The 23,752-nt window shown below is 40.8% G+C and overlaps 1 protein-coding gene across 3 annotated transcripts in view; it reads left to right on the forward strand.

The window, feature by feature from the left end:
- Window positions 1-1,818: 1,818 nt before the first annotated feature.
- COG2 (component of oligomeric golgi complex 2) overlaps window positions 1,819-23,752 on the forward strand; it is a 42,439-nt gene continuing 20,505 nt past the window's right edge. The window contains exons 1-8 of one of the 3 annotated variants that reach the window (XM_065922343.1): window positions 1,819-2,002; window positions 11,120-11,281; window positions 12,410-12,475; window positions 16,166-16,246; window positions 18,035-18,138; window positions 19,660-19,768; window positions 20,810-20,989; window positions 22,656-22,780. In XM_065922343.1, coding sequence (XP_065778415.1) covers window positions 1,931-2,002; window positions 11,120-11,281; window positions 12,410-12,475; window positions 16,166-16,246; window positions 18,035-18,138; window positions 19,660-19,768; window positions 20,810-20,989; window positions 22,656-22,780 — 899 coding nt within the window. In that variant the 5' untranslated portion in view covers window positions 1,819-1,930. The remainder of the gene's footprint in view (window positions 2,003-11,119; window positions 11,282-12,409; window positions 12,476-16,165; window positions 16,247-18,034; window positions 18,139-19,659; window positions 19,769-20,809; window positions 20,990-22,655; window positions 22,781-23,752) is intronic. The other 2 variants (XM_065922344.1, XM_065922345.1) reach the window with 2 other exon arrangements.

Raw genomic sequence — 23,752 nt, forward strand, 5'->3', positions numbered from 1 at the left:
CTAAAGAGGCAGATCAGGTGGTCTGGTATTCCCATCTCTTTCAAAATTTTCCATAGTTTATTGTGATCCACACAGTCGAAGGCTTTGGCATAGTCAATATGCAGAAATAGATGTTTTTCTGGAACTCTTTTGCTTTTTTGACAATCCAGCAGATGATGGCAATTTGATCTCTGGTTCCTCTGCCTTTTCTAAAAGCAGCTTGAACATCTGGAAGTTCATGGTTCACGCATTTTTGAAGCCTGGCTTGGATAATATTGACCACTACTTTACTAGTGTGTGAGATGAGTGCAATTGTGTGGTAGTTTGAGCATTCTTTGGGATTGCCTTTCTTAGGGATTGGAACGAAAACTGACCTTTTCCAGTCCTGTGGCCACTGCTGAGTTTTCCATATTTGCTGGCATATTGAATGCACCACTTTCATAGCATCATCTTTGAGGATTTGAAATAGTTCAACTGGAATTCCATCACCTCCACTAGCTTTGTTCGTAGTGATGCTTCCTAAAGCCCACTTGACTTCACATTCCAGGATGTCTGGTTCTAGGTGAGTGATCACACCATCATGATTATCTGGGTCGTGAAAATCTTTTTTGTATAGTTCTGTGTATTCTTGCCACCTCTTCTTAATATCTTCTGCATTTCTGTCCTTTGCTTTGCTCATCATTTCATGAAATGTTCCCTTGGTATCTGTAATTTTCTTGAAGAGAGCTCTAGTCTTTCCCATTCTATTGTTTTCCTCTGTGTTTTTGTTTTTGTTTTTGCATTGATCACTAAGGAAGGTCTTCTTTTATTTGAACTGATCACTGAGGAAGGAGATATGGAATTGTTTCTGCCATATCAATAAAGAAAGGATATCACAGTCATCAGCAATTGCAGCCACCATGGAAGGTGAGCTAGTGAGCCCTGAGGGTATTCAGGATGGAAATAGTGCCTGCCATCTAGTAGCCATCAAACTGCAGCCATTTCCTATTGTGAGTCCCGAGGAAGCTCGGATGTGAAAACAGACTACTGTCCCCAGATAGTTGAGGGGCATATGAAAGGAATGATTTCAGTAAGCTTAATCTCTTGCATCTTCCTTTACATAGAAAAGCACTAAATTTCTCAACTTGGAATATCTGGTTTTCTTTAAGTTACAAAACATTTTTGACGTTCAGACTACCTACACTTTGTTCCAAAACTTCTATATAACCTTTTCTCCACCTCCCTGCCTCCTCAGAGCAGTTCTCTCAAGGTCACTTGAGCTGCTGTCTCCTGGACTCGAAGTCCTAAAATTCTCACCAAGTAAAACATAACTCTCAACTTCTAGGTTGTGAATGGTTTCTAAGGAGACTACAAATAAATCTGCGTGCACATGTATTTGTGTGCTATGTTCTGACTAGCTAGGTGATGAGGTGCTCTTTAAGAAGAGTGAAGACCCAAGTTACTCAAAGGTGCTCCCTTAATAAGAGTGAAGACCCAAGGTTATTCCGACCTCCCACCTGGATCTGAGCCAGACCCTGGGGCAAGATCAGGGAGAAGATCCTGGAAGAATGCTGCAGATAGATTTTTCCCAGTGGAAACGGTGGCTGGAGAGGGAGCCCCAGACTCCTCCAGTCAGTGCTCTTCAGCCTCAGACCTCCGTCACTGGGAGCCAGACTGCCCAACCCAGCTTGCCTGAGCGGCAGTGCCGGCCTCCGCCGCACGGAGGCAGCATGACCTACAGCGAGGTGGCAGGGTGATCCCCACGCCCCTCTTGGCGGCGGCGGGCGGTGGGCGGAGGCCGGCGCACGGAGCCCTCGCTGATTGGCTGCGGCGCGGCCGCTGCCATGTTGGCGGAAGTGGCGCTCTCTGTGCCGCGGCAACTGGCTGTGACTGCGGCTGCCCGCTCCGTGCGGACGGGGTCTTTCTGCTTCCCTTCGCCCGGGGTTGGCGCTGAGAGGCGGCGTCCGGCGGGATGGAGAAAAGTAGGATGAACCTGCCCAAGGGCCCAGACACGCTGTGCTTCGACAAGGACGAGTTCATGAAGGTGCGCCCGGGGGCTGCGCTCCCCGAGCCGAGGCGGGTGGCCTGTCTTCCTTTCCCTCCGGGTCCTCCTCGGGCTGCTCTTGCTGGGTCCCGGGCCGCGCACGCCCCGGATCAGCCCCCCAGCAGGACCTCGCTGCCTTCGTAGTGAGTCTTTTGGCCTCAGGTGGGGCCGGGGCAGCCTGCTGTGAGAAGGCACTTCTGTGAAATGGTGCATAGTGACGAAAAGGCCTCAAGTTGTGGGCAAGTGGTTTTGAGCTAGGTGTAAAAGCTCCTCTTAGTACCCGGGCACATTACCATGCAGTGCAGTCGGAATTGCCAGATCCTGGGCCGACAGAAGTTTGTGGACCGCCGCCTTGCACCTAGAAGCTCAGTACTTATGTATTGACCAAATCTCTGAACCCACGTCCCTACCCAGGGATTAGGTGCATGGAAAAGGAACTCAATCGAAAGTTTTTCCTTAACGTTCGCCTAAAGTTTCTGAATGGGATATTTAAAAGATTAGAATCTATTACTGATTTTGTTGCAGTACAACAAAGCAAACCATTTTGCTTCTCTAAAGTTACTCTATTTTTTATAAAGTGAACTTGAAGTTGGTCTGCAGGTAAATGTACGACATAAGGTTACATAACCAGAATTGAAATATTATGGATATTAAAGGTTTATCAGGCACAAGCCTTGAATGTGTCCAAGATTTGAATCAGAGCTGAGAGGAACTTTGCATATTTTTGTGGTGTAATGCTCTGGGACTGTACATACACCATCAAGAAATACAGTTATGCTTTATTTCTAAGGATTCGCATTTTTGATACCACTTAGTGGCTGCTTTCAGTGTTAAAAAGTTAAATGTTTTGGCTCAGTAGACACTTAAACTTTTGAGCAACTCAATTTAAGTCTTTTTTTTTTTTTTTTATGACTTCAAGTCTTAGTATTTTTTTTCTTTTTAGCGTCATTAGTTTATCTTTTTGATGCTTGCATTCAGTTCACAGTCTCTGGTTTTAAACAGTATTTACATCTGTTCTTTTTTATAGCTGAGTAGTGTGTACCACATGGACTTGAGCTTGGGAAAACTCGGGGAGATGGTGAGGGCCGGGGAAGTTGGATGTGCTGCAGTCCACGGGGTCTCAAAGAGGCAGACGTGACTTGGGGACTGAACAACACCACATCGTCTTTATCCGTTCCTGTGAACTTTTAGATTGTTTACATGTCTTGGCCATTGCAAATAGTGCTGCAGTGAATACTAGGGTGCGTGTATCTTTTCAAATGATGATTTTCTTCACATATATGCCCAGGTGTGGGGTTGCTGAATGATATGGTAGTTCTATATTTAGTTTTTAAAGGAACTTCCATATTGTTCATAAAAAAAGAGCAAAATAATGCCATTTGCAGCTACATGGTTGGACCTAGAGATTATCATACTAAGTGAAGCAAGTCAGACAAAGACAAATATATGATTTACATTTGGACTCTAATAAAAATGATACATGCATGCGTGTATGCTTAGTCTTAAGGAACTCTTTGAAACCTCATGGACTGTAGCCTGCCAGGCTCCTCTGTCCATGGGATTCTCCAGGAAAGAATCCTGGAGTAGTTTGCCATTTCCTTATCCAGGGAATATTCTTAACCCAGGGGTGAAACTCACGTCTCCCATGTTTGTTTGCATTGGCAGGTAGATTATTTACCACAGAGCCACCTGGGAAGTCTGAAAAGTGATAACAAATGAACTTATTTACAAAACAGATTCACAGATCTCAAAATTAAATTTATGTTTCAGTTCAGTTCAGTTGCTTAGTCATGTCTGACTCTTCGAGACTCCATGGACTGCAGCATGCCAGGCCTCCGTGTCCCATTGCCAACTCCCAGAGTTTACTCAAACTTATGTCCATCTAGTTGGTGATGCCATCCAACCGTCTCATCCTTTGTCGTCCCCTTCTCCTCCCGCCTTCAATCTTTCCAGCATCAGGGTCTTTTTCAGTGAGTCAGTTCTTTGCATCAGGTGGCCAAAGTATTGGAGTTTCAGTTTCAGCATCAGTCCTTCCAGTGAATATTCAGGACCAGTCTCCTTTAGGATGGACTGGTTGGATCTCCTTGCAGTCCAAGGAACTCTCAAGAGTCTTCTCCAACACCACAGTTCAAAAGCATCAATTCTTCGGTGCTCAGGTTTGCTTATGGTCCAACTCTCACATCCGTACATGACTACTGGAGAAACCATAGCCTTGACTAGCTGGACCTGTATGGTCACCGAAGGGGAAGCATGGGGAGAGGTGATAAGTTAGGATGCTGGGATTGACATATACACATTACCATATGTAAAACAGATCAGCAGAGGTTCACTGTGCAGCACAGGGAGCTCTGCCCAGCACTTCAGTGACCCACGTGGAGAGGAGCCCAGAGCAGAGTGGGTCCACGCGCGCACACAGACGAGCTACTCTGCAGCACACCTGGGACTGGCACTATGTCAGCTGTAGTAAAAAAGTTAAGTGATGCAGTTTAAGAGAAAAGCAGTTACATCTGGATCTTCTCCAGTGTGGCCATTCATTTTTATTATGCAGGCCATCTAGACCCAGGAATAATGCACTCTTTTCCTTGTACGGTGATGTTTCTGCTAAACCTCTGTGATGAAGGGCGTCATTTGAAAGGGAGTACCACGTGAGCTTGCCAATCCAGAAACGCTTTGTTCCATCCGCTGGCTGAGAACTGTCCTGGAGCAAGGGTAGGAAGAAAGAGCATGATGAGGCGAGGTGTGCTGAAAGAAGCCAAGGCACAAGCAGAGATGAGGGACTTTGTTCTGTTCACGAATCTCAGAATACAGAGAGCTTAGCTTGACCAACTTTGCCTTCTTCAAGGCTTCCTTCAGGCTCAACACCAGCATTCTTTCTGACTTGCTAGCCCCACCATGTTTCTTGCTGTGAACTGATAGAAAGCCTTTGGGAAGAGAGGCTTTAGAAAGTAGAAACCTCAAAATAAGTTCTAAAGTAGAACTTGATGAAGGGGAGAGCAAACTGGGGAGGTGGCTGAAATGGCAGCAGTTTCATATTCTTTCATGCCTCCTAAGCCTCTGAATGTGCTCTGTAGTTTGTAGTGCTAATAAATGTGACCACATCACATGTAAAAGCAAAATACATAGGACAGCCACACTGTGTTAAATGTTGATTTTCTAAGTGAGACTTGGAGATAAAGGTTACTTGCAATTTATGTTTCCTTCAGAGAGACATTTTAAAAGTTTTGGTCACATGGCAGAAATGATAGAGAGTTTGCCTTTGGGGTTATATTTCTTAAGTCTGTCTGATTCAGTGCATATTGTAATTTGTGCTTCTGAGAAAGTTCAAGAATGTCCAATTTGCATTAGGAGAGTGGAGGTTATTCTCAAAAAATCCAGTCATTGGAAACTTTGTCACACACATGATGAGGCCCTGTTAGGACAATGGTAGCAATCATTCATTTAATAAACAGGCACTCATTGATCACCTTGGAGAAGGAAATGGCAACCCACTCCAGTATTCTTGAGAAGCCAGGTGGGCTACAGTCCATGGGGTTACAGAGAGTTGGACACGACTGAGTGTCTTATCACTTCACTTCGTTGATCACCTGCTTTGTGTCCACCAGCAGTCTAGACTGGATAGTACAGGAGTAGATAAGATTTAGGCTTTTGAGTATGGTCACAGAAAGACCACAGTGTGTGCTGAGAAACTGGACTTAGTCCAAGGAGGCTGGGAGGATGACCAGAATTGGAAAAGACAGCTGGGTGGGACTGCGAGTTGTTCTCATGTACTGCACTGAGGGGTTTGCGCTTGATGAGTTACAGTTAGGTGGAAAGCAGGAAGTGACGTAGTCATGTCTGTTGCATTGAACCCGTGTTAGAGGTTGCTGTGCCACTGGTTACTTCAAGTTAATATAGGGTTCTGTTTCAAGGGGAAATTATGTTGGATTGGAACTGATGAGCTAATATTTTGATTTGGGCCATTCTTGGACATGTATTTCAGTCCTAACTCAGTGTCGTAGTGGTATCTCAGACTTTTAGGAAGTTATTTAATAAATGCTTAAGAAACAACCAACTACCTTTCTGAACATAGAGAAAAAAGGCCACTTTAAATGCTTCAGTGGTCCTTGTAAGATCTAATGAGAAATACAGAGCAGAGGACAGATTTGTGAAGGATGTAGGTGATCAGAAGACAAGAGTGGCAGATGGTAGTAGAGGTACCATCACTTGGGGAGGTGGTGATGACATCATGTCATTAGTTTTGTCAGCTTAAAAACTACAGAAATCCTTAGCGAGAGTTGATAGCCACCCAATACATGAAATAGCACATGAGATACTAGTAGTACGGGAGAGAAGAGGCTGCTAACAAACTTAAATTAGACCCACTCACCTAGGTGTGCTGTTGAAATCTGTCCTTCTACCCCAGCATATGACTTCTATTTTATAGAAAGAAAAGTGCCATCAGATGGGAACTTCTTCATCTTAACTGATGACAGCTCCATTCTTGTGTATGTACCCATTCCCTTTCTCCTCCTCGCCTGGTTTGGAAAAGGGGTCTTCCTTCCTGAGGTTGATTCTTCCTACCCTGCTCCTCCCCGTGCTTGGAGCCCAGACCCCCTGGTACTCTCCCCACCGTCTGATTCACCTCTTCTCTGACCTCATCCCCAGTAGCTTTCAAACACACTCCTGCTTTGGTCTCTTTCTCTTGACCCTCCTGCCTCTAGTCATTTTCATATCATTCTCTTCCATATCACAGCCAAACTCTTGAGTTGTTTTTGCTTTCTTATATGCTGATTGACTATTTGTATATCTTCTTTGGAGAAATGTCTATTCAGATCCTTAACTATTGAGTTGTAAGAGTTTTTATACTCTGGATATTAGACCCTTGTCAGATACATGATTTGCAAATATTTTCTCCCATTCACTGGGTTGTCTTCTCACTTTGTAAATAATGTGTTTTAACACACAGGTTTTAATTTTGCTTGAGTTCAGTTTATCTGTTATCTTGATGCTTTTTTTGTCAATGACTGCCTAATTCAAGGGCACACAGATTTTCACCTGTTTTCTTCTTAGAGTTTGATTGTTTTAGCTCTTCTATTTGTCTTTTAATCTATCTTGAGTTAAATTTTTGTGTATAGTGCGAGATTGGTATCTAAATTCATTCTCTTCCATGTGGATGTTTTCTAGATAATAATATCAATTACTGTATGTTTAGTAAATCTACAGTGTAAAGTGAAACTCTCTGGGAAATGAAATGTAGCAGTTATTACATGCCACTGTTAGTCTGAAGTCGTTTGCTGTCAGAGCAAAAGCTGCCTGATCCGATATTCAGATGTCCTCAGGCATCTTCTCTTGTGTGGGACAACATTTGTTTATCCAAGAACAAATATATAAATGGCAAACTGAGCACTAATATTGCCTAATAGCGTTTGTTAGAGCTCAAGTTATATGATTTAGAATGCCATCATGAAGTTCAGATCTGAACTTCATCCATTTGAAGTTTATACTTTCAAAATAACAAGCTGAGTACTCCACATAGAGTCATATGGCCGGTCAGTACCAAGACCAAGATGTCAGGCTGAGTCCTGCCCTCACATTCTTTCTGTGATTGTTGTGTAACTGTGAGTCTAAGGTGTTATCTGAGGTAGTCTCAAGAAGTAAAAGAAACAGGTGGTTTTTCACTAGGTGGCTGTGAAATTATAGTTTGGTAAGAAATCTCTTCTCGGACACTATTATAGCAGGTGTTTGGGTGATTAATTAAGAAAGTCAGTTTTTATAAGTACTCCTGTGGAATGGTGCATGTTGTCCTTAACATGTGTGTCCATTTGTTCTACATTGATGTGGTGTGAAACTCTTTTCTCTGAAAATCTATCTGAGAATTAGATTTTTTTTGTTGTTGTACTTTAAGTTGAATAAGAACCCCAAGGCATTTGCAGAGAATCTGGTATAGAATCCTTCAAGATTTGTATGATCCTCCTCCCCACAGCACTACCTGGTTCATGGTCATCTCATATATTTAATATAATTCAGCAAAAATTGTCTTATCAGCTTCTCAGTATCAAGTATTTGCAAAGCATCTGCCTTAGTTTTCATGAAAACAGTTATCATTTTGTACTTATATTTTGTTGGTTTATACAATGTTTAATAAAATTATGTAATTTTGGTGACAAGTATAAGTGGCCTTAACAAGTTTGGGAATCATCGTACCTGATACTTGATAACTAAACGGCTCAGTTAGCACCAAAGTCATAAGTAGACAGTAATTTGCTGTCTGTATGTCTGTGTGCCTACCAGGGGCATCAGAATGTTATAAAGGGAAACAGGGCATAATGATTCTATGAACAGTGCTTGGGAGTTGGTTTTGAAAGATTTTAAACATCTGTTCAGTTGAATACTCAACATCCATGTAAAATGTCAATACCAATTAATATGTATTATGAAAAGACATTGAAGTTATGGGTAAAAGGAGGAAAATAGCTTAGAAAAGGTTTATTAAGATTCTGTGTATGTGTGTGTGTTTGTGTGCGTGTGTATGAACATAGAAAAAGGTCAAGAGTTTCATTCAAGGAGGATCCTACAATACTTACCTCCTCCCATGGACGCATGAAATCAGTAGCTACACATGGAATAGTTTCCTACTCTGAGCAACTCCTGCACATCTGGCAAACAACCCACATCAAAGTGGATAGGAGAGGCTGAGACATGGTCTCAACATCCACCCCACTCCCAGCATGGTGACCCACAATTGGAAGGAAGCTACCATCCCCAGCTGCTCCCTGAGAAGTGAAGGGTCTGAACCCTAAACTTGACACCCCTCCTTTAAAGACTTGCACCTGGGAGATGGGCCCCCAAACATCTACATTTGAAAGTCAGTGGAACTGGCATCTGCAAGACCCACCAGACTCATGATCTGAGAAACAGCTTTTGAAGGGCAGCATGAACTTGGTCACCCTCCTGGGGCCTGGCACAGGCACAGTGGCTGAAAAGGGCCCAGACTTTCTGTGAAAGAGACTTGTTTATCTTAAAGCATCAGCCTGAGGGGCCGGCCTCTCATTTAACATTCTCTGGGGGCTTGGAGGCTGGCAGGAGCCGTCTTTGCCCTCTCTGCCTCATTCCAGCTGGACAGTATCTCCTGGAAAGGAACTTGGGTACTTGTCTGGTGCCCCGATGTTTGCGGTTGTTGCCCATAGACAACTCTAGGTCACCTGGCTTTGGTGGCCGGTGAGGCTTACACCTGTAGGTCTCCAGTGTTCACTGCAGTATTATTTGTAATAGTCAAGACATGGAAGCAGGCTTAGTATCCATCGATAGATGAATAGATAAAGAAACCATGATATACACACACCACACACACAGAGGAATATTATTCAGCCATGAAAAGGAACTAAACCTAGACTCCCCTGATGGTACTGAAAAGGAAAAGTTAAAATTTGACATAACCTCCTGCTTGTTCTGCCTGTGTAACTCAGCTTGCTCCTTGCAAAGTCTGGATCGGGTAGGTCACGCAGTCTCAGAAAGTGGGGACTTAAGGTACAAGGAACTGGAGCTTATCTCACCACCCTTGTCCTGCTCTTTGCAATTCCCCAGCCCCTGTAAACCTGCTTAATCATGCCTTTCTGTGTAAAGGTCAGGCATTCCCCTCCCCATCTTGACTGCTATTCCCGTGCACACGAAACTGCTTCGTTTAAACCAGCCTATTAGCAGCTAGTGTTGCCCACTATAGTCTGTCTGTGAAAACTCTGTAACCCCTCTGTTTGGGGCTCAGAGCATAGAGTGTTAACTGCTCTGGGCCCGCTGGCGTAGTAAACGTGAGTTCTCCAACTCTCCCAGTGTGGTGCTTGGTTTCTCGAGTACTGGTTTCTACAGCAGTACAGTGGCTCAGAATCTGCTTGCCAGTTCAGGGGACACAGATTTGATCCCTGGTCCGGGCAGATTCAACATGCCACAGAGCAGATGAGCCTCTGGGCCACAGCTACTGTGCCTGTGCTCTAGAGTCCGTTGCCCACAACAAGAGAAACCACCACAATGAGAAGTCTGCAAGCCGCAACACAGAGTAGCCCCTGCTCGCCACAACTAGAGAAAGCCCGCATGCAGCACTGAAGATGCAGCACAACCAAAAATAATAAATTATTAAAAAAAAAATAAATCTTGCCATTTGTGGCAACGTGGATGGACCTTGAGGGCATTAATGCTACATGACATCAGTTAGAGAAAGATGATCACAATCTCACTTTTATGTGAAATCTATAAAACAAAACAAAAATTAACTCAAAGGTACTGAGAACAGATTGGTGGTTGCCAGAGCAGGGGGTGGGGAATGGATGAAATGGGTGAAGGGGTCAAATGGTACAGAGTTCTAGTTAATTAGTTAAATAAGTCATGGGGATGTGATGTATAGCATGGTGACTATAGTTAATAATACTGTACTGTATATTTGAAAGTTTAAGAGAGTAAATCTTAAAATTTACCATAGCAAGAAAAGGAAATTTGTAACTGTGTGGTGGATGTTACCTTATCCATCCTCACAGTGAAAATATTTGGGAAAAAAATTCCAGAAAGTTTCAAAACACAAAATTTGAATTTGCTGTGACAAATAGTTGGCTACTATTTACATAGTATTTTCAATGATCTGTATAACTTTTACATTTTATTAGGTATTTTGTAATCTAGAGATGATTTAAAGTGTATGTAAATACTGTGCCATTTTATTTTAGAGACTAGGACATACCTAGATTTTGGTGTCTTTGGGGGTCCTGAAAACAGGCCCCCATGGATGCTGAGGGATGGCTTTATTTATAGGTTGAAATTGTCACAGTGAATATCTGTTACTTTTAAAACTTAAGGGAAAAGGAACTACTTCTGTTCTGAGAAGAGCCTATTGAATGTGTGTAGTTAAAAACAAATGAAATCCCTTTTGGGACTTAGGCAGCAGGAGAGAATGCTCTTGGTCCGGGGCCTCCCTCTTGGCACCTTGATAGTGTGCGAGCACCTTTCTGTCCTGTGTGTTTTAAAGTGCTTTATCCTGACCGCAGTTAACCTTTCAAATGAATAGAATGGGGTTTCTCTGTTGTTCTCTCTCCTTTTGTATATGTAAAATGTGATATTGTTGCAATAATTCTTTTTTTCTGGTTTTATATTCAGGAAGACTTTGATGTCGATCACTTTGTGTCTGACTGTCGGAAGCGAGTCCAGCTGGAAGCACTCAGAGATGACCTGGAGCTCTACTACAAGCTGCTTAAAACAGCCATGGTTGAGCTCATCAACAAGGACTACGCAGACTTTGTCAACCTGTCAACAAACCTGGTAAACTTGAAATCCACAGTTCCTACCTGTCAGTGTATTTACACATGTACTGCACACTTTTTTTCTCACTTGTGTTTATTCTTAACAGCTCTGAGTCTTTTTAGAAACCTTTTGGTTATTTTCTTTCCCCCAGAAACTTGAAGGGATTGCTACTCTTGATTAATAAAGGAACTAAACTTTCTTAATACACATGTTTTATGTTTAGTTTAGTTTGATTATTTTTTGAATGACTTACTAAGAAGTGGTGAAAAGTAAAGGATAGCAATGCCAAGAGTGTTTGTTTTTGTTAGTTGCTAATTGATTCTTATGAAATCTCACCAGTTTAGACTAATTTCTGAGAGCAGCTATCAACTCACTCTTCTTAAGGAAATGTTTCATTTACTTTCAGGTACATGTGTTAGCCAGAGATAAGTTGAGAAAACATTGGCCAATATTGATCATTAAGAAGCCTATTTTTATACATTTATAAAAATGTAGGAATTGTTTATAAGAAGCATATCAATTACTTGGAAAAGTTGTTTAGAAATACTTGAGTTTTCATACTTGTGAAAGTCTGGTTCATATTTTGTTTTCAAGTCTGTTTGTCAAAAGAGGTATGGAAAATAGCCATCTCTATGGGAATTTCAAGAAGCATTGAGAATAATGAGCCATATTTGCTTTTGGGAAATACACCGCTAAGATAAATGTTCCAGTAGGATTAGAAACCCTGAAAATTTTATTTCCATCCTATTTAATTTGGATTTTTCTGAAGGGTTGTAATAATGCTTAGGAGAGATGTAGTTCATCAGACTTTCATATCAGCTGGTTGAATATCATAAACAACAGAGATAGCTATTTTTCCCGTTAGTTTTTTAAGTTATTTAAAATTTCACCCAAAGGCAAATTGTGCATAGGAATTTTTCATTTATTATGACTTTTCTTACTTTTATAGTTTTTATATATCAACAGGTTTTTCACATTCAGTGAGCAGTATTTATGGCCAAATAACATTTTTGTTATGTAGTTACTAGCAGCATATAATTGTACAGAAAGAATAACCTAAGTCTAATACTGCTTTGATCATTAACCATGGGCTTCACAGTTAATCCTGGCCCTGATATGTTTGTGCCAACATGATTTTGCCTTTAGGTTGGTATGGACAAGGCCCTCAATCAGCTTTCTGTGCCTTTGGGACAGTTACGAGAAGAGGTTCTGGTAAGTCCCCAAATAACAGTAATCAAGCTTCCATAAAGCATATTACAGTTGTTTGCCTTCTCCAAGAATTCTTTTATTAATCTGTTAGATTGTTGTGATTGTTGTCGTTGGTGTTTTTTAATGTTCCATGATTATAGTATAATACATTCAAAATGTAAATGATTTGCATGTGATATTACAACCTAAGAAACATATTTGGTTTGAAGACGGCAAATTCTCAAGAGTAGACACTTTTAAATGTCGGGGAGGAGAAGGGTATTTCAGATTTTAAATTTGTCAATACCGCCTCACCCATGTATAAGTGGTCTCCAGCTTAGAACTGGCTTACTTATATTTTAAAATTTGTCATTTTACAAGTGTTTTCCCAGACAATATTTTATATGTAGTTAGATTCGTGGACCAGTTTATACCAGCCATTTAACACCTGATGTAACTGAAGGGTCATATAAATGTCGTGTAATAACCTAGTTTCTCTGAGAACATCTCTCCCTTGGGAATGGAACTGTCTGCCCCTAAGCCATGAGAACAGGGACTTCATCCTGGTGAACAGTGGAGAGGGAGTTTTGGTCTCACCTCCAACAGAAAACTGCCGCCCTGCCCTCCCCTCACCCTCTAGGCTGTGCTAGGCACCTCGCCTTCCATCTTCCCTTTGTTGTGAAGCACCGCACCGTCACTTCCTGTGTGTGTCAGCACTGGACCACACCAGACCACGTGACCTCATGCTCCTTGCCTCGAGACAGCACCTGGCACATGCAGGGCTCTCAGTAGATAATGTAGTAAAGAGGTTCTGCTTGGATAAAACTGTAGGAAATGCAGGACAATGGGCATGTCAGGGCTGAGAAGTCCCGAGGAGGGTAGGCAAGAAAAATTCATAAAAGAGGTTAAGTTGTGAGCTGTGCCTTGAACTAGCAGATTGTTTGAAAGTTTGTGTCTTGTTTGAATTTTACAAAGCTTATTAAAGTGCCTTTTGTTGGAATGGAAGAGAAAGAAGTTTTTGGTCTGCTGCTGGATTCCACACCAGCCTCTGTGTGGCCTTCCTGCCGCCTTTTCAGGACTCCTCTTCCTTCTCCCAACCTGTAGCCATGACATTTCCTGAACCCCATCCTTTTTTAACCTTCCACTCTTCTCTCTGAACTCTCTCCACTCTGCTCACCTGTGCTTGAACTTCCTTGACTGCCCTCATGCCTTCAGGCTCTTGTCCTACACTGCCAGCACCACCTACCGTCCCTTACTCTGCAGCTGTCTTTATCACCACCCTTCTCCTCATCACCTGTAGACCTCACCTGCCTTTTTAATCTCAACTCAAGAAGCTTCTCTGAGATTCTAAGATCATTGAGGGATAAGACTAATTCTTATCTAATTCATCATTGTATCCTCATTGGCTGATGGTTAGTAGACATTTCATGTTTATTGAATTAATGAATTCACTTTTCTATAAAATTTTTGTGATTTGTCTGGTGGTGGTGATTTAGTCACTAAGTCGTGTCTGACTCTTGTGACCCCATGGACTGTATGTAGCCTGTCAAGCTCCTCCGTCCATGGGATTCTCCAGGCAAGAGTACTGGAGTGGGTTGCCATGTCTAGTTTATTCTAATCGTTTCTTTTACCTTTGCTTTGGCCTGAGTCTTCATATTTTGTTTAATTTATTAGCTTCTGGACATGTTTTCCACCTATGAGCTGCCTTTTCTTGGCCATTCTGTTCCTTACTCCTTGATTCGTAATATCCTTAGAACAACATGGCATCGTGAAGTATCAGTGCTTAAGAATTGTTTAGTTCCTGATAGAATCTAGTCTAAAATTCTCCTAAATCTCCCCCACCCCCCGTTTATTTCTACTTCTCTCCAAAACGAAGCCTGCTGGCACCCCGCAACCCTGAATGTGCCCTGTCAGCTGTACCTTTCCACCCTCTGTCTTCCAGTGACTGCTCTCCTCCACCGGCTCTCCAAGTCAGACTCGAGTTCCATTCCCTGTGCCAGATTTTCCTAGTGTTTGATTCAGATGGTTCTTTCTGTACTCTGACCACTTATGACGGTGATTGTATATGTGTTGGGTTGGCCAGCAAGTTCCACTGGTTTTTAAGTAAAAATAAAAGACACAGTTTTCATTTTCACCAAGAACTCTATTGAACAGTGTATTCACAGTTTTGTTCCACTACCTTCTGCTGTTTTTTTCAGGCAGCTTCATAATTCCATCTTCCCAAAACTTCTTATATTTTTGAGCAAAGAACTGTTGCAGGTGTCTCTTATGGTCTTTCAGGGAATTGAAAGTTTTCCATTAAGAGAATTTTGTAAAGACCAAAATAAGTGAAAATCTGAAGGTGCAATGCCTAGTGACTATGGTGGGTGAATGATAACTTCCCAGCCAAGCTGTAACAGTTTTTGCCTGGTCATCAAAGAAGCGTGGTCTTGAGTTATCCTGATGCAAGATTATGCATTTTCTCTTGACTAATTCCAGGTGCTTTTCGCCTAGTGCTGCCTTCAGTTTGTCTAATTGGGAGCAAGTACTTGTTAGAATTAATCATTTGGTTTTCCAGAAGGAGCTCATTATAGACAATTCCCTTCCAATTCCACCATATACACAGCATCACTTGTGGATGAAGAGCAGCCTTACGTATGATTGTGGTGGTTCATTTTGCTTGCCCCACGAGTTCTTCCATTCCACATAATTGTACAGTACCCACAGAGGATGAGATGGTTGAATGGCATCACCGACTCAATGGACATGAGTTTGAGCAAACTCTGGGAGATAGTGAAGGACAGGGAAGCCTGGCATACTGCAGTCCATGGGGACAACTGAGCAACTGAACAACAATAGCAGTTCACTTTTTTCTCTCCTGTCACAATTTGTTTTAAAAATTAAACATTTTTGTTACATTTAAATAGAGAATTCCCTGTGGAAATACAGTCAAGAAGGTTCTTTTTTCACTTCACTTATGTGGAACCCAAACATCAGAACAATTCACATAACCAAGCTGGTGCAAATGGTGTTCCACAGTCGATTTGAATATTTTGAGTATGTTGGCCATCTCCTGCATGGTATAACATTGATTGTTCTCAGTTAAGGTCTCGATTTGATTGCTGTCAACTTCAATTGCTCTTCTCAACCGTGGCCAAATCTATCCAGTGAGAAGTCTCCAGCACAGAACTTTGCAAGCCGTTTGACACTTCAGTCAGTCACAGCACCTTCTCCATACATTGCACAAATCTTACTTTGCTTTTCAGTTGTATTTTTACCTTTCTTGAAATAATAAAGCATAATACACAGAAATTGTTGCTTTTTTTCTCCTTTAATATTAAAATGACTACACAAAAATTCAGTAGTCTTGTTTTTTCTTTTAATGCACACTGATAAGACAACTGTCACAATACCATCTTACAAAATTATTTCTAATGAAATTAAAGACAGCCAAGCACTACTAGAGCCATCTTATGGTAAAAAGTAAACTAATTTTTTTGCCAACCCAATATTATTATTCTTTTGGCCGTTAATCCTCTGTGATCTTGGCTTTATATGTCATTTTGCCCTCAAATCATGAGTACCCTCAACAGCAGTTGTATTTAATATTATGTATTTTTGTCAATATCTAAATAATACTGGCACAAATATAATTAAGTTACGTGGAATTTAATGTATAAGTTTCATAATGCCACAAAACAATTTCTGCAGTACGTTTTCTTTATTCTTTTAAAGAGTCTTCGGTCATCTGTCAGTGAAGGAATTCGGGCAGTAGATGAACGAATGTCTAAACAAGAGGACATTAGGAAAAAAAAGGTATCCTTGAGTCATACTGTTAAACACGGGCTTATGGTAGCACCTTGGAGCTAACGGCACTTTCATGGATGTGATGTGATATACTTCTCTTGGTACCTTTGCAGAGAGAAGTGCAGGATATTCCTTTCTCTTTAGGCATCAGCATTCAGCCAGGCTCCTGAGGGATTCAGCCAGAGCTGGAGCCCAGGTCTTCTCACTCCTTGGCTGATTGAAGTCCTATAAATAAAAAGGGTGTGGTAAAGTAACTAATTGAAGAAAAAGACAAAAGAATATTGCATATTCTTCTTGTGCTTTATTAATGATAGCATCAAAAATTTTAAATATAGACTTCTTATGCTACATACCAGCTCAAAGCCTCATGTCTTCTCAACTTCTCACCATATGAAACTCTTTTTTGTCCTCCCAAAACTGTTTCTATGCTTATAATGTCATGTTAACTATTTGAAATAAAGCAGAATTTTAGAGGTACCCAAATGGACACAAAATTAACATTCTTCAGTTTTTCCAGAATAAGACACAGGAATAACTGGTATCAGTGAAGCACTTTAAAGTTTAGCAGACATAAAACTAATTTCTCAGCACACTTGTAAAGGAGATGTTCAAATTTTAGTGATTTGGGAGCAAGTAAGCCTTCTAAGGCCAACCCTTCCAATGTTCTGCTGCAGATTGAAAAATTAGTGTGTTGCTCTCTCGTTCTGCCACATTTACTTCTTTTGTTTCCACTTCTTAACTGTACATCTGCATGCACTACTTTTAATTTTTAGCAGTTTTATGTTTTGATTTTACTTTCTGACTTTAATGGATATATATTACATTATAATATAATATATATCCATTATTTTATATATAATAATATATAACATATACATATATCCATTATTATTGGATATAATAGGATTAGGATTTGAGACAGCTTTTGTCCAGAGATTTCAAGAATGTAGTGCCTTTCTAAAAATGATTGTAAGCTTTGTGAGAGCAGGGACTTTTTGCCTGTTCTATTCACTCATGTCCTCCCTGCCTGGAACAGTGTCAGGTGCACAATAGGGGCTCAGTAGCTATTTACATATTTTATTTTGTCTTTTTTAAAATTAATTTTTATTGGAGTATAGTTGCTTTACAACATTTTAATTTCTGCTGTGCAGCAAAGTGAATCAGTTACACATACACACATATCCCCTCATGTTTAGATTTCTTTCCCATTTAGCTCACCACAGAGCACTGAATAGAATTCCCTGTGCTATACAGTAGGTTCTGGTAACTATTTGTTTAATGAGTGACTTTATATCTTTCTGTTCTTTCAAGGATGAGTTTTTTTATAATGCTTAACTTCTTTGATAATGTTGTGCAATAATGTCTGATGAATTGATGCTTAAGCATATAATTGTGTCTTATACATGTAAATAGGATAAAGATGATCAGAAGCTACAGTTACAACATGAAAAAGGGTCATAAGAAAATAAATGTAATACCTACAGAGAGGTTCATTTAAGATAGGAAAAGAAAGGAATAAAAGTGTGGGAAATGAGAAAACAAAAAGTCTAGTTTTCTTCTTTTTTTAACTATAAACTTGCAGTAGAATATTGAAAATATGCTTTTTCTTGACACCTAAAATTAAGATTTGCATTCTTGGGAATTCAGTTTTATGTAGAAGTAATCAAAATATAGAATGCCCTACATACTCTAAGTTGACTTTTTGCTTTGTATTTCCCTGTATTTAGAATGGGGAAATAAGATGATTAAGATTAAATATCATGATAACTTTTCTTTTGCTTAATTATTATTTTATAGATATGTGTGCTGCGGCTTATACAGGTTATTCGATCGGTTGAGAAAATTGAAAAAATCTTAAATTCTCAACATCCTAAAGAAACATCTGCACTAGAAGCAAGCAGGTGAGTATTTTCTTTACTAAATATTACATAAATTAATACTCCACAACTAGCCTAAATTCTTTTTTTTTAGTTAAAATTCATTTCTGAAAAAGAAGAAAAGCCAAGTCTATGGTGAACAGTGTTTTTGAGTGTAGCTTGTGAAAAGTGGAGGGTGTGAGATGGTAAAGTTTATAATACATCCTTATAAAGCCTTTATGGTTATGGGCCACAGTTCCAATACATCACTTCACGGGGAATCAGACGAGTGTGCTTTTACTGGAAGAATTTTATCTTTGGAATTGCCTTATAGAAGCACTGGCAAAATTTTGTTGATCTGCAAGATATGAAATAGCTTTCATTTTTCCTAAATTCATTTAGACCAGATTAATGCCCAGAGTATTGCCACTTAGGTATCTTACCCTAGCATTACATCATTAAGAAACAGGATAGGCACATTTAGTTAATGTTTGTCAACAAGAAAAAAAAAAAACTTGTGAAATTAGAAAAAGATGACCATTTTCTTTGTTACATACTGCAACGGTCTTCTTATCTTTCTAGTCTGAATTTTAAATCAGCCAGGTAGGTGAGTGACTCAGAAAATGAGTAGCTCATACCAGCACCATGGGAAGCACCGTGGTGCCGTGGACAGATTTGTGCTGTATATTCCACTGGGCAGCCTGAGCCATGGAACTCAACTTCTGGTGTCATTGACAGTGGAAGGCTAACGGGAACTCCTCTGGCAGAGTTGTCTGACACTGAGGTGCCGTCAGCCCATACCTGGCATGTAGTAGGCCCTCAGTTCAGTTGAGTTGCTCAGTCATGTTCGACTGTTTGTGACCCCATTTGATGGGTCATCCCTTCTGACCCATTCAGGGGAGCTGTTTGTCTCAAACTGTTCCAAGTCTCTTGCCCTCAGCTGCCTTGGCAGCTCCTGCCAGCTTATCCTCACTCGACATCCACCATACCTGCCTTCCTGTTTTCTTTCCATTTTTGTCCATTCCTACTCTTCCTTGGATATAAATGCATCACAATGTCTTATTTCTATAACACTGGTCCTTTGTGGTATTCTATCTTTAATGTAATAGATATTATGCTGTTTCTTGCTCAGAATCACCTTTGAGGACTTTTTAAAAATTCAGATCAGCAACTTTGAGTTGTAGAGGAGGGAAAACCAGGGCAATGTAAATAACGGGGTAGAGCTAAAGAGAGGGAAGGGAAGTTAACAATGAAGAAGGCCCTGAATGAGAGAGGCTGGGGAAGGAGATGTAAACACCCACACTGGCCTGGGCCAGCTCTTGCTTCTGGGCTGGACCCTGTGGTTGGGGCCTGGCAGTGTCAGGGGCTTATACTTAACTATTCTAGTATTCCGCTGTCCTAGAACATGCTATAAAAGCTCATGGCACAAAGGATTCTATAGCTTCGACCTTATAACAAGGGGGCTATGGAAAAGCACAATGAAAGCATCAGGATTGCTGATCATGTGATATATTCTTGGAAATTAAAAACCTTTAGGAATTAACTCTTTTTAATTGTCTCCACTAGCCCGCTTTTGACTGGACAAATTTTGGAGAGAATTGCTACAGAATTTAATCAGTTACAGTTTCATGCTGTTCAAAGCAAAGGCTTGCCTCTTTTGGACAAAATAAGACCAGTAAGTGTTGTTTTAGATTTTCACACTTTAGTATTTAGGAATTTGCTAAATAATTTTGGTTTTACCTAGTACAGGCAGACCTTGTTTTATTGCCCTTAGATTTATTGTGTTTCACAGATACTGCACTTTTTTTTTTTTTTAAATTGAAGGTTTATTGCAACTCTGCATCAAGCAGGTCTATCACCATGCTGGTACTCTTTTAATAGCACTTGCTCACTTCAAGGGCTGTTATCTTTGTATCTCATTCTGGTAGTTTTCACGGTATTTCAAACCTCCACCAGCAAAATGATGATAGGTTACTTAACGTTCACATGATGGTTGCATTTTTTAGCAATAAAGCATTTTTTAATTCAAGTAATTAAGGTCTATATCTTGTTTTTTTTGCACATAATGCTTTTGTAAACTCAATATACTGTAGTGTAGTACAGTATAAACATACCCTTTATATCTGCTGAGAATCCAAGAAACCCCCATACCTGACTTTATTGTGATAGTAGTCAATTTACTATGGTGGCCTAGAACCACACCTGCAGTATCGTCAAGGGATGCCTGTATTGTTCTGACAGTTGTTGATCTGCAGGATTTTGAAACTAGCTTTGAATTTTCTCTTTCAGGTTTTGTTTTTTAGGCCCCTGCCTCCTAAGTGTCGCACATTATAGATTTTGTGTAAAGACAGGCATATTCTCTGAATTATCAGGGTAAAATTAATTCTAAATTTCATGTAACTTGACACACTATATGATTTAGTCAGAATTAATTTATCCAAAACTCCTGACTGGACTTTAGAATCATGATGTTTGTCAGATTTACTCTGTAGCTTAAAAGAACCTCATTCTGAAGTGATATCTAAATCCTCCTTTGATACAGCCAAGATTAACTTAAAAAGAGATGTGAGGAGGAGGAGAGACTCATTGTTCCTCTCCAGAAAATGTTAATATTTAATTTTACATATCTTCTGTTGGAATAAGAAATTTGTTATGTGTGTGTTTGGGTCTTTAGAAATGATTACAACTGGAGCTTTTAATCTGTCTTTTCTTGCAGCGTATAGCTGGTATTACAGCCATGTTACAACAGTCACTGGAAGGCCTCCTGTTAGAAGGTCTTCAGACTTCCAGTGTCGATATTATTCGGCACTGCTTACGGACTTACGCCACAATTGACAAGACACGGGATGCAGAGGCATTAGTTGGTCAAGTCCTCGTGAAACCCTACGTAGATGAGGTTTGTGTACTGTTGAATCAGGCCTTCATTTAGCAGATGTTCATAGAACATCTGCTCTGTCTTGGATGCTTTACTGGGTGTAAGGGGTTGTTTAGAGGCCTTTCTGTAAAGATTCTCAGTTACTGTAGTACCATCAGTTGTAAGAAAAGGTTGGTCCCTGGTGGTGACAACCAGCATGCAGGAGTCAGGCACCTTCTCAGTGTTTCTTAGTGATGCTGTAGCCCAGGGATCATGTTAATTTAGTGGGAGGAGGGTCTTGCCTAGGGAGAAGGAATGTATCAAAACATTTTTAGGTCAGTTTTATGGTATGTAAGTTATTTGCCACTAAATTCTTAAAATGAATTTTTAACTACTGGTCTAGTGGGTAAAATGGAACAAGCAAGCAGATACCAAAACCACAGTGTAAGTTCCTGGTAAGGGAGCCTGCTGAAACCCTGACCATGGAAAGTCTGTGCTGAAAGTTGTCTTCACAGAGATGTGGCCTAAGTCTTGAATACTGAGGAGTCTCTTAGCCAGGAAGGTGGGAGGGAGGAAATAGTCACTGATGCAGGACTTTCATAGGCAAATTAGCACCATAATACCCTAAGTCCAGAACTTGACTATCTAGTGTCCTTCATCTCCAAGGATGCAGTTACACTTTGGAAAGTAAGCATATTCTGCCTTTGAGCAGCCAGAATATAGACTGTACCATATGAAATTGCCAATACTCAACGTTTTCTGACACACAAAAACGGCAGCTTCATCTGGTTCAAATTGATAAAAGTCACAGGCCCATCCTCAGTGTTTGCAGACTTTCTTCAGTCCTCTGTCAGTGTGGATGCTCTTCCTGTCCAGTAAGTACAAAGCCCTGTTCACCATGACTTTGGGATGAAAGCCTCCCATTTATAAATGGGGGAAATGGAATCCCATTGATAAAAATGAAATGTAAGGATTAACTTCAGTAATCCTTTCAGCTTTCATTAGAGTTACTAAAAGTAAATGATCTGTCAGTTTCCTTTCTTCCTATCCTGTTATATTTCTTACCTAACTTGATAAGAATGAAAAAGACAAATTACCTACATTATTTCTGTCTCAGTAAGTGAAAATCGTTACTAACTTATGCCTTTGTTTTTCATTGAACTGAACCTAATGTGCTAAATGAGAGAAACATTTGATGTTTCAGTGACATATTAAATAAACCAAGGCCACATTTTATTTTTTTTTTTAATTCGTATGCTTGTCATTAACCTCTTGACTCTCAACCTTAACACAAAAGATAAAATAATAAAGTAAAATAAAATATATATTGCCATCTTTCTCTGTCTCACGCCTTCCCCTGATCTAAATTATGGTAGAAGAAAAGGCCGAGGTCAGTACAGGGAGGGGCTGTTGTTATGGGAAAGTGTCATTTTATTTTGTTTTCAGTCTCGGGAGGGGAGGAGGCAAATGTGCTTGGCTTTCCGACTTCAGGCCAGTCTGTCACCCAGCCTGTGTCTCCCCTGGGTCAGAGCTGTGCTTGCAAATCCTGAAACTCGTTCTGAGTATAGCTGTTACTGTTAGAAAACATGTTAACTGGGGAGGAGGGAGCATGAGGAAGCATACTTTTGAGGTTTTCTCTATTTTTCCTGTAGTGTGTAATTCATACCTCTCTTTGAGATTCTTTTTTTAAATGCTATTCGTTTAATAGGTGATTCTAGAGCGGATTGTTGATAGTCATCTGAGTGATCTCCAGCTCATGTATGATAAACTCTTGGAGTTCGTTCCCCATCACTGCCGCCTTCTTCGAGAGGTCACAGGAGGAGCCATCTCAAGGTAGTTTAAGCAGCTGTACTCAGAACTTGCGCCTGCTGATTATCGCTGCCTCATTTGGGTCGGGTTCATATGCGCTCCCCTGGTGAATTGTTAGCATGGCACTGTGAGATGGGTGTGGGTCATCGCCTCAGAAGGAAACTGTAATGAGTAGGGCAGAGGTAAAGGGTGCATCTTTCTGAGTTCACAACCCATACTTTCCCCTTTTGTGTACTTTTTCCTCAATTACATGTGAAATAAAAGTTGGTTTGCTTCCATTATTCTGATGTTGTAATCTGTTTATAAATAGGAATTCAGTGTAATTCAACAAGTTTTATATTAATTGTGGTTAAAGTCATCTTCAGTTTTCCCTTCTCTTGCCTGATTTCCATACTTTTCACTTTGTTTCATAAGTACCCGGCTGCCTTTCACTATCACCACTGGCCTGATCCGGGCCTTTATCATAGTTTTATCCAGAATAACAGGATCTGCCCACCTCCTCTCCCTGCCTCCACCCTCTCCCTTCTCACCCTTCCCCTCTGCCCTTCGGCTGTCACATTGACCCACAATTCTGATATTTAGGCACTGCCTTCTTCCTAAGTCTTTAGGGGCTTCTTGTTGCATGTCGAGGAAAGTCTAGGCGTCTTGATGCGGCGTATGAGGCCCTGCGCACTCCGGCCTCAGTGGTCCTTGTGTGTGGCACTCTGGGCTTCCCTTGTTCCGCAGATCCCCGGCACACATTTGGTGGGTCTCTGTTTTTCCTCAGAGTCCTCTGCCTTTCCCTTTATTTTTGTTGATCTGTCATCCCGTGTGAAGCCCCAACTCAGATGCCACTTCCTTCAAGAGACCTCTCACCTTTCATCCTGAAGTCTAGCTTTCATCCTGTTTTCTGCAGGCGATTGCATGTTGCTTTCACTTCTGTTGAGGACTAATTTCCATCTTAACAGCTTGCGTCCATCCTGCACAACCCATATTCCCCACCCCTGGCACAGTGTC

The sequence above is a fragment of the Muntiacus reevesi genome, chromosome 2 (genome assembly GCF_963930625.1).
Source record: "Muntiacus reevesi chromosome 2, mMunRee1.1, whole genome shotgun sequence".
NCBI classification, from domain to species: domain Eukaryota; kingdom Metazoa; phylum Chordata; class Mammalia; order Artiodactyla; family Cervidae; genus Muntiacus; species Muntiacus reevesi.